Source organism: Priapulus caudatus, unplaced genomic scaffold, assembly GCF_000485595.1.
Source record: "Priapulus caudatus unplaced genomic scaffold, Priapulus_caudatus-5.0.1 Scaffold569, whole genome shotgun sequence".
Taxonomy (NCBI): Eukaryota; Metazoa; Priapulida; class Priapulimorpha; order Priapulimorphida; family Priapulidae; genus Priapulus; species Priapulus caudatus.
Window position 1 is genome coordinate 21,864 of NW_014577630.1, and position 11,416 is coordinate 33,279.

Below are 11,416 nucleotides of genomic sequence, written 5' to 3' on the forward strand. Positions count from 1 at the left end.
CCTCTCCCCTCTCTCTCTCTCTCTCTCTCTCACTCAGCACTCCCAGTATTCACCCCTCTCCCCCTTCTCTCTTCCTCTCACTCAGCACTCCCAGCATACACCCCACCCCCACCCACCCTCCCTCAGCACTCACCCCTCGGCGTCGGGCGAGGAACGCGTGAGGGCTGGCCCACAGCTCGACGCTATCGTCCGCTCCCACGCTGCTCGTCTTCTCGTAGGGAATCAACGACACGAATCGCGCGGCCTGCCGCGGCGTGTCCAGCAGCCGTCCGGCGGTCAGCGGCCACAGGTAGGTGCATACGGGACGGTGACTCGCTGTCTCGTCCTGCGAATCGGGGACGGCGAACAAGCGTTAGTGATCGGCGAGGTTTCGACGATCGCGTGAAGGCAAAACAATAACTGCTTCAGGGCGTCGGTCGTGCCTAGGAGAGCAGATAGCGATGGCGGAACTGTTCCTCTACCTATCGAACCTACTGCAGCGATTCAGAATCACGCTTCCAGGGTGCGAAATTAACGGAAGTCCGGAGTCAAATACTCCCTGATTTACTGTCGGACTCCCTGATTTGACATATTATGCAGGAGTCCGTGTGACTCCCTGAAAATTCTGTGATACTGACTAGTTCGTTCCGGAGCACGGCCTCGCGGAATTACCGTATTTTTTCAGCTAATGTCCAATGAAACTTTGGCAGACGTGCAACTGCATGAATCTTAAAAATAAGCACACGCGTTATTGTTAATATCTTTAATTTTAAACCTCAGACTGCGGACTCCCTCATTTTGCTGCGGACTCCCTGTTTTTGAGGGTAGGGAGTCCGTTGGACTCCCGTGTTCAAACGTTAATTTCTACCCCTGCGCTGCCACCTGGTGTTCGAAGAGTGTGTGGCGGAGGCAACTGACCGAGATTCAACACGGTGGTACTCTGGTTCGACGCTCAGGCGCTCACCTGGGCAAAGATCTTCACTAGCCTGCTGCTGTGGGACTCCCTGACCTGCAGGTATTCCCTCCACCACTCCTTCGCATACACCAGAAACAACCTGCAATCAAGCCGACGGTGAAAACCGCGAATCGTGTATGCTCAAGACACTGACTTGCGCCACGGGCTCCTGCGTAAGTATTTCTGCATAATAATTCTCCTCGCAAGTGCACTTGAACCAGACCAGATTAAAAAAATTTGCTGCACAAATATGTTTATTTTTCGCGCAAAATTTTCAACGATCAGTTGATGTACTCAGATGATAATTGCACGTGAAAATTACACCTTAGGCGTGAATCATTTGATACATTTTACATTTTGGGAGAAGCCCAGAATAAAAGGCTATTATATACTATAGTCACCAGCTGATTGCCCACAGTGAGACTTTACATTTCTACATAACAATTTCCCACGTAGATACACTTGATCTAGTTTCGAATCTGCACTAATGCCTCAACTTTTCCTCAAAGTTTTTAACAATTTCTTGTAAAAGTGAGACAATCGACGAGTCTCTCCTTGAAACACGAGTCGTTCAACGCGCATCGTTACGGCGCGCGTTACGCACCTTTCGCTCTCCGCACTCCTCGACCTCTCCAAACCCAGCTGTGTCGATAGCAGATCTTCATCCAGTGTTTGCGTCAGAGACGGTATCAACTCCAGTCTAACCTCCAACACTCCCACCGGTATCTTGCTCTCTCTGCCTGTAGGTGACGAATGCCAACGCGTGTTATTTACCTACAGTGTGCGCACGATGCACGTATGCGCTGCGTGGGTAGGCTCTACACAGTGTGCGCACGATGCGCGTATGCACTGCGTGGGTAGGCTCTACGCAACGTACGTTTTGCAGAGCTGCTGCGCGGGAGCGTTAGCAACATCATACTCTCGCTGTTGTTCAGCGCGCGCTTCGACTACGACAACGCGCGTCTGCTGACCCTACTCGACAACGTCAACCACGGCTTCGTGCTCTACATCAAGGCAAGTATACACGCAGAAGCAATCACAGCCCATATATAACTAATTTATTAATTTACTTAACTACTAACTTTAATAAATAACTAATTAACTTAAAAGTTATTTGGGGCTGTGCGAGTATGCAAGTATGCGCACCGCTCATGGTCCCCACCCCCTGACCAAACACGGCCACTCATGTACGTACGGGGGGGGGAGGGGTCCATTTGAAGGGAACGTCAAAAGAATTGCTGTCTGATCGTGATCGTGTCTTCAGACAATGCAGAAGCGACACTTTCCCTAAAACCCCACTGACACGTCCCCCGTCCAATCTCCCTGAAAACCCAACCAACCGCGCTAGTACACCGACCAACGCACCCCCCGACCTCCCATAAAACCCCACCAACCGCCCCCTAAAACACCAACAGACGCACCCCACCTCCCCCACCAACCACCCACTAAAACACCGCCCTCACCCCCGCAGGTGATGATGATGAACTTTGTTCCTGCACTGTGGCTGCTGTCGTCGTACCGCGACGCGGGCCGCCTCGTCGCGGGCAGCCTCCGCTCCGTGCACGCCTTCATCGACGACCTGCTGGCTCAGCACCGCGCCTCGCTCGACGCCGCCAACCCGCGAGACGTCGCCGACACCTACCTCGCCAAGCGGGCCGCCGCGCCGCACGCCGATGATGCCACTTACCTGTCAGGTAGGAAGGTCGTTACGGGGGTGCGTACCTGCCAGGTAGGTCGTTACGGGGGTGCGTACCTGTCAGGTAAGTCGTTACGGGGGCGCGTACCTGTCAGGTAGGTTGTTACGGGGGTGCGTACCTGTCAGGTATGTAGGGTAGGCTCTACGCAAGCTGCACACCTACCTATGCCAGTCAGTTCAATGGCCGTATTGGACCGCGAGGCTGGTCTGGTCAGTAGATGGCGCCACTCTAGGTTGTGCGAGGCAACCAGTGTGTCCTCTCCGCTGGGGTTGGTACTCACCAGCACCATATGCACTGGATCGCACATCCCCAGCAGAGTTGTTGTGTCGGCCATCTTCGCCCCATCGCCTACCAGAGAAACGGGAGTTTATTTAGAGCGGCCCCGCTTTCAGGGATTTCTTGTGAGCAACAGCATAAAACTTTCCTGAAGACCACATCGAATTATAAATTCTTTCAACTATTTTTCATAAATTGTTGAACTTATTTGACTTGTACAATTATATTTTTGAATCACAGCAAAAAGTGCATCGGCTTGTAATCATAAAAAGAAACATGCACAGACTTACCACGGTTACTGGTAGCTCTAGTACTATAGCCCGCTTACATTAACTGCCGCTGGCAGCGGCAGTTAATGTAAGCGGGCTATAGTACTAGAGCTATGTTACTGGCTGCTCAGTAACACCAGTATCTAAATCTGTCCTTATAGGATAATAATATAGAAGCCGTGTGCAGTTCACATGTATATGCTAGGTGATAAACATCCACGATCCATTTGTGCGGCACTCACCCAAGGCATCATTGTGCAGCTCCAGCAGGAATCCCTCACCGAAGTCCGGCTCACATGCGCAGGCGACGGGACGCGAGCGAAAACGCTGGCCGCAGTAATGTACGTGCAGCGTGAACGTGGACGACGACTGACCTGGTCGACAGACGCGGAACGCAAACGAAAGGCCAGGGGTAGAAATTAGTTTGAAAATTCACAGGCCAGTCGGGCCTGTAGCTAAGGGATTTTACAGGCCCGCCAGGCAAATTACATGCCCGCATCATTCCCATTTTTTTCGGCTAAGATTTTCTACGGGCCTGTCGGGCTTGCTAGTATTAGAAATGTCAGGACCGAGCCTTAAAATACGGGCATCGGGCCTGCGGGCCCCTCACGATTTTGACCCATGGAAACTTAACGTGAAAGCTGAACAACTCCCACACGCGATTCATGAAGTTTGGGAGTAACCCCCATTAGTGGTCACCTCTAAAGGACAGATGCCGCTCTATAAAGGACACTTTTGGCTTTTTTCTTTGAGTAACCCTATCATACATGTTTCACTGCAGTAATTTCCATTAGAAAATTTCCCTGATCCATACAGGATGGATGAGTAAATTATTTTGTAGTAGAACATACCATGGAAAGAAAACGGTTGTTGTAGATGTTCGAGGAATGCTTTGCCACTCACAACATGCAGGTACAGGTGTCTCCTGGCCGGGTCTAGGCTCCCTAAAGTAAAGAAACGACAAAATGGTTGCATGGCAGAGAGATAGCAGAGACACACTCACTCTTTTGGTCTCATTCTACATTGATATTACTTGATTATTTATGCCATGTAATGTGATCATGTTCTAATCTAGGCATTTTCCTAACCTTGCAATGTAATTCCACATGAATGACTAAGCCATCCGTGTGCTAGGAATGTCACAAATTTATTTCACCTACTTACAGACCCAGCATTGGAATACTGTATCCGGTCACTGCAAACAAGGAAGTTTTATAATGGTGACCTTACCCTTCTGTGGTGAAGGGGCAGCGCTATTCGCAGTCTCCTTGTTCACTGTCTCGGCTATAGGTTTATTTGACCCATGCTCCGGTTCGCCATAGAGCCCCACTCTGAGGCTCTCCAGCACTTCCTCTACCAGCCCTCGCGATACGATTTCCTACAAATGGGTGCAATTAAGCAATCAGGTTGATGTAATTTAATGCCTTTAGTTTAATTTAATAGTTTAATTACTCTATGTCAATTGCTCCAAGTGATTATTGTAAACTACTATAAACACATTGTTATAATGTTAATAAATGCATTTGAGGAAGAGTAAGCTTCAGAATGAGATTCGGAAAGAAGATTGAGAGGAAGCTACTTACACCGTTAATACTTGTGTTAAAAGTGATTACGTCACCGTAAATAGTAAAAAGTAAAAAAAATATTTCCACTTTTCCACAAAATGTAAGTAATTCTGTTCACTTTTTATGGTTAAATTGCTGCATTATATTTCCTATTTTACTATATTGTTCGATGTAAACATACACTCGTGACTCATACATAGCCCATAGCAAGCAATTAATGTCAAGATAATAATATGAAATCGTCCAGGTTTTTTGGATTTTTAACTAGTTGAAAAATAATCTTATCAGGTAAGAATTTGAGGATACATTTAGTGCCATTAGTACTTACTTTTCATGTAAAAAAATTGCAACAGCAATTTTACAAATAATACCATAGAAAATTCATGACGTTCATGACAAATTTTTTTGCATGTATACGCTTTATAAGAATTTGAGCCCGTTAAAAGCCATTACCTCTAGTATGTCTGCTTCATTGAGAGGAGCTTTGTGAACTTGTTTGCCGTCCAGTACGTCACGCAAAACTTTCTCTACATGCCCTCTCACATCAACCTAATAGATTATCATTGCATTAACACACATTACATTTTAACACACCATAGTCACAAACACAAAAACACAATTTGTAGACATATACAAGCACTCACACACTCATACAAGTATGCACACGCATACACACACGCACTCACACACACATATATACATACATATTTAATTTATAAAGTATACAAAACTAAGCATAATGCAGCCAATTTGAGGCTATGACATTCACTTTTAATTGAGGCTTAATTAACAATTTACATGGGGTTTCACTCCGGAGGTTTCAGCAATAGGACAAAATCCATCAATTTAAATGTTGTATTGGGAATATGATTTATCATTATGAGGTCACATTTACAAGTTGGCCACAGAATATTACACAAACCAACCACTTTCGTCTTTGTTGACATCACAAGTGCTTACTGGAGAATGTTAGCTTGTTACTGTGATTTGTTAGAGCTACATTCAGTATGGGCCCCTTTAGTAATTTATCGGTGACTGTAAAATGAAGCCTGTAAAACCCATTTAAATAAAACTAATTCTCAGTAACGTTTCATTCGTTATTGTAAATACCTGTAAAAGGTGATCGTGGATGAATTGTTTCAACTCCGCCAACTTCTCGGAACTCCGTGACATTATGGCAGGTGCGACTCTCTAGATGCAATCTGTGTATAACATAATAATACAAAAAATCACTTTTGTTCCTGTGATAGTAACCTTGCACATTTTTTTGGCCTGACCGTCATCGTAAATAAATGCATTATTAAATGCGGTGCAATTGCCAGTAAGCTGGTTGTGGTAAAACAGGGTTTTTAACCCGGGGTCCCAAACAAGGAGTGGGCCGCAAACGTTGATCACTGACTGTTGCCGCTCATCACACTTTATTATTTATTATTGATTTTAGTCAGCATAGATACAGTTTTATGCAGTTAACAGTTATAAATCAGAGTCAGAGTAAGAGCGAGATCGAATTCAAGCGAGAGAGACAGTTGTAAAAGTTTACAATGTGACTGACTGCATGACAATTGACATGACTATATGATCCAATAAATGTTAGGAAAGAGCATCGCAAGACGGCAGCATCGGTGGAGCAACAACCAAGCAATTCATTTCGATACACGTACGCACGAACCCACAGGCACTTGGAACGTCTCAATAAAAAAAAATGTAAACACGAAATGTATTTACAACCAGTCTCTCTACTCTATTTCGCCTATTATTGCCGATAATCACCCGTAAATGCCGGTCAAATGCTCATCTGCAACACACAACTACACCGCACGCCCGCCCTGTGCACAAACAACCTGAATAAGAGAGCTCTTGACCGGCATTTACGGGTAATTATCGGCAATAATAGGCGAAATAGAGTAGAGAAAAATTAAGACTTAGGTAGTAAATACATTTCGTGGGTGCAAATCTACTTTAGGCACCTTAGGTATCATGAATTGGTACATGCGGCAACTGTACGCGGGATATAGACCTAACGCCCCCCTAACGCACGACACACATTTGCAAGATTCTGTCAGGCATATTTTATTATTTATCAATCACATCACCAAAGGTTCAATGGATACAGTACATTTATAGATGTGACGATTTGGATTGAATTCGAATTTTCTATATAACTCACAAAACGGTATGATTTATACCGTGATTTCGATTTGAACGCCGGTGCCACCAAAAACAAAACATCTTCTTCCGCTATCACCGGTGCGTTTATAAACCACTTCCGGGCCAATTCGACTCTGGCTTGGAAATGAAAATTCCACGTTCTCTGTTATAAATCCAATATATCTATAAAAAAAAATATTATCCTTAAATTAGCTCATATGTTATGAGAGTATTTTGTCGTTTTATAACCACGCAAATATATTTATATTCTACTACTACTGTACTTATATTTGCTTATATTTACTCTGAAGCTGGGTAATGAAAGTACCCCACACGTGCAAAATCTCCTTTGACTGAGCTTTGCGCACAGTGGCTTTGCTCGGATATTTTGTTTTGAGTATCACATAATGTACTCAAGTGGTTATGTGAACTGTACCTAGTGACAAACGACGATGTAAATGATGACATCAAAGGGAATCAAGAAACCGGATAAAGCAGGAGAACATCTCCGGCCTTATAAATTATAAGTGAAAACAATGATTTATATAATACACATTTACACCGGTGTCACGGTCTGAGATTACCACAGTCTGAGATTACTGTCATACTGATTAGTGTGGCAGTCACAGGCACTTGAAGCGTATCAACTGTAAACACACGGCGCCGCCATTGCGCGTACACTAACACATAAATATAGAGCAGGTATGAAAGCGTGCGCCAGGAATTCGCTCGACGCTCGCTTGATTACACACGATTACAACAGAAATACTCAACCTTACGACTCCATCTTTGCTCCTAATTGAAGTACAGTGTTCACTTGTTGTAGAAATATCATGTCTCACTTCGCAACAGAGCTGTGTCACGCAAAATCACGAATTAAATCATGAAATTCTCGCGATCTCTAGCATTGCTTGCGCGATGGTAACACATTTAAGTACATGGCGGAAGGCGGCGCACTGCATCTTGGGTAACCACAACGTTGCTTTCCGCCTCCCATGTGAGCCCCGTCAAAGCCGCCAGTGGGGCGTTGCTATAGATACCATAGACTGGACCAACGTTCGTTACCTCTGCACGTTTTTAAGACAGTTACATCGGAGTGTACAGTCTGATAGTTGGAGCATGGAGCGAGTCGAGTCGCCGGAGGCATGCTGTTCGAAAAATGACGTCACGATTACGACCGGTAGGGGTCTCCAGATCTCGAAATGTGTTACCATCGCGCAAGCAATCCTAGAGATCGCGAGAATTTCATGATTAATTCGTGATTTTGCGTGACACAGCTCTGTGTCGAAGTGAGACATGATATTTCTACAACAAGTGAACACTGTACTTCAATTAGGAGCAAAGATGGAGTCGTAAGGTTGAGTATTTCTGTTGTAATCGTGTGTAATCAAGCGAGCGTCGAGCGAATTCCTGGCGCACGCTTTCATACCTGCTCTATATTTATGTGTTAGTGTACGCGCAATGGCGGCGCCGTGTGTTTACAGTTGATACGCTTCAAGTGCCTGTGGTGGCAGTAGGACTATCCGACTAGGACTCAGAGGGTAAAATCAGACTGGTCCTGGGGGTAATCTCAGACCGGTCTGGAATTGTTCGCGCAAATTATATCTTAACGCAAATAACCCGGCTGCCCATAGGCGGGTAAATTTAGACTGGGGGAATCTCAGACCGGGTTGGAATTGTTCGCGCAAATTATATCTTAACCCGGGTGCCCATAGGAGGGTAAATTCAGACTGGGGTAATCTCAGACCAGTCTGGAATTGTTTTGCGTAAATTATATCTTAACCCGGGTGCCCATAGGAGGGTAAATTCAGACTGGGGTAATCTCAGACCAGTCTTGAATTGTTCGCGCAAATTATATCAACCTGGGTGCCCATAGGCGGTAAATTCAGACTGGGGTAATCTTAGCTCTAGAACTATAGCCCTCCGCTCCACTGCAGGGCTATAGAACATACTATGGCAATTTCCAGGGAGTAAGCAAAGACAATTTTTTTGCGGTTAATAACTTCGGTATGCCAAATAAAGCACATTCTCTGCCGCACAAATGTCTTAGCATTAGTAGTAGTACCACTGGCAAAAAGGGAACTACAAGCCTAGTTTGCTGTGTGCACAGTTAGCCAGCTGAGATTATTTTTATTCTTTACTTTACAATTATAAACAATGGATATAGTTGACAAACGTGCTTAACGATAGACGATACGATAGACATAACGATAGTTTATACAGCATAGAATTTGTCGATGCGTAACCCCTCCAGGTCACTATATCCATAAACAACTATATGATCCAACCAATTCCAATGAGAGGCAAACCATTTCAACCTTAATGGGTTTTGTTGAATCAATCATTATCAACTACCGACTGTTGGTTTATCACAGAAAACTATAATTTTGAGTACATTGCTTCGCATTACTCGTCCATAAAAACACTGGCCATAGAGGTTCCCAATCTGATATATCGTATGTCTAACTTTTGAGGTGGGCGTCCCGCAACTGTTATATGTCATCATTCTTTGTAAGATATACATATTTATGTAATAGAATTTTCGATATTGTCAACTTCATATAAAATAATATTTTTTAATAATTTACGTCTCACCAGGTCGTCTGCATCACAGGAATAAATTTTCAAAGACAATCACTAATTGTAAGTCTACTATATCGTCATCATTCTATATCTTCCTTATGTTGTATGCTGAAGTTGAACTTCATTTTGAATTTGTGCTGTTCAAGTAAACTGATCTAGGTGATGTTACTTATTAAAGTATCTGTGAAAACAAAAGTTCTATGAGTTCACTATAGCAACGAGTTAATGCTTGAAATCTTTACTCCAGTTTGCCATGGAGTGTTGCTTATCGTGTCACAAGAGACCTTCCAGAGTGTTTCATTGATGTGACTTTATAAAAGACAATTAACAGTAAATGTGATTCCCAGATAATTTTTTACGGGCAGAATTTTGCTTTCTGGTCAGTGCTATAAGCTGCTAAGTTATATTTGTTGCTATATATTGTAAGAAATTTTTATTTTTAGGGTTATGCAGAATTAAGCATTAATCCCTTGAGGAGTGACTTACGGAAGATCAAGATAAACAGCAAACAGTGTCATATCCTTTGTGAAATATGTCGAAGCTGATTATTAACTCGGGCCAGGGTAAAACATACACGGGAGCGATGAGCGATGAGCTCTTCAAACCTCCGAAATTGCTCCCGTGAGGCTCAAAATAGCTCCCGTAAAATCATTGACGAGAGCTATTTTTCCACAGACGTGAAAACGAGCTCCCGTGAAAAAAAATTAATTTTTCCCTGCCTCGGGCATGTGCTATAAGTGCTTCTTTCAATGTAGCGTTACTAAAAGCTATTGCTTGCTAAAACGCACCATTAAAATCCTCATTCTTAAGCCATCTACTTCAACTCAGATCTGCTCTAAATAGCAGGTTATTGCTATAGATAGGGGTAGTTGTTTACTGAGACGTTTGAGATAGATGGTCAATAATATAAAAATAAGACAGAGTTGTGTACACAGAAATGTTAAAAGATTATATTATAGTACCGGTAGGTAGAAAGAACGAGTTTGTATAAAAGCTAGTGTGTGTGCAGTGTGTTACACTAGCGTGGTTACTTTCCTTAAGTGATGCTTACGTATATACCGGATCTGTATTAATGACTCGCTGGAGTGTCAGTTCACCTACAGTGACCCTTCCTTGGAGGTGTGTCAGGGAGACTCCAAACAGTAAGTCTATAGTCACCCTCATGAGGGTTTCCCCCAGGAATTTCAAAAGGCATGTCGGGCTGGTTATTCCCAGTTGGTAATTGGAGTCAATTATGCGTGTCGTAAGCACCCTTTATTTTCACAGATGAACTCGATCAGTTCAGAGACATAATGAAACCTGTCAGGTAGGAAGGTCGTTACGGGGGCGCGTACCTGTGAGGTAGGTCATTACGGCGGCGCGTACCTGTGAGGTAGGTCGTTACGGGGGCGCATACCTGTCAGGTATGTCGTTACGGGGGGCGCGTACCTGTAACCTATTATCAGCCAAATTCATCCCTCTAAACATCTAAACTCGCTGACTGTGTTCGGTACAGATGCACACATCAGACAGGCCCTTGCAGACCTGTTCAGCGCTGGATTTGAGACGACCGTCTCCACATTGCGTTACGGACTGCTCTACATGATCGCTAATCCCGAGGTGCAGCACACAGCTCAGGAGGAGATAGACAGGTGAGCGAGGGAGGGAGGGAAGGAGAGAAGGAGAGAGAGAGAGCGAGATAGAGAGAGACAGAGAGAGAGAGATAGAGAGAGAGAGAGAGAGAGAGAGAGAGAGAGAGAGAGAGAGAGAGAGAGAGAGAGAGAGAGAGAGAGAGAGAGAGAGAGAGAGAGAGAGAGAGAGAGAGAGAGAGAGAGAGAGAGAGAGAGAGAGAGAGAGAGAGAGAGAGAGAGAGAGAGAGAGAGAGAGAGAGAGAGAGAGAGAGAGAGAGAGAGAGAGAGAGAGAGAGAGAGAGAGAGAAAGAGAGAGAGAGAGAGAGAGAGAGAG

At 44.4% G+C, this 11,416-nt stretch overlaps 2 protein-coding genes across 2 annotated transcripts in view; one reads left to right on the plus strand and one right to left on the minus strand.

Moving 5' to 3' along the window:
* Window positions 1–7,008, minus strand: part of LOC106811731 (centrosomal protein of 76 kDa-like) — a 26,217-nt gene extending 19,209 nt beyond the window's left edge. Inside the window, exons 1-10 of the mRNA XM_014815440.1 lie at window positions 6,928–7,008; window positions 5,852–5,943; window positions 5,195–5,290; window positions 4,407–4,554; window positions 4,028–4,120; window positions 3,419–3,550; window positions 2,794–2,979; window positions 1,539–1,674; window positions 944–1,034; window positions 134–325 (exon numbers count right to left, since the gene is read on the minus strand). Of these exons, the coding sequence (XP_014670926.1) occupies window positions 134–325; window positions 944–1,034; window positions 1,539–1,674; window positions 2,794–2,979; window positions 3,419–3,550; window positions 4,028–4,120; window positions 4,407–4,554; window positions 5,195–5,290; window positions 5,852–5,914 (1,137 nt within the window). The 5' untranslated portion in view covers window positions 5,915–5,943; window positions 6,928–7,008. The remainder of the gene's footprint in view (window positions 1–133; window positions 326–943; window positions 1,035–1,538; window positions 1,675–2,793; window positions 2,980–3,418; window positions 3,551–4,027; window positions 4,121–4,406; window positions 4,555–5,194; window positions 5,291–5,851; window positions 5,944–6,927) is intronic.
* Window positions 7,009–7,208: 200 nt separating this feature from the next.
* LOC106811735 (transcription initiation factor TFIID subunit 2-like) overlaps window positions 7,209–11,416 on the plus strand; it is a 30,833-nt gene continuing 26,625 nt past the window's right edge. Inside the window, 4 exon segments of the mRNA XM_014815443.1 lie at window positions 7,209–7,412; window positions 9,478–9,532; window positions 9,916–9,988; window positions 10,524–10,614. Coding sequence (XP_014670929.1) covers window positions 7,348–7,412; window positions 9,478–9,532; window positions 9,916–9,988; window positions 10,524–10,614 — 284 coding nt within the window. The 5' untranslated portion in view covers window positions 7,209–7,347.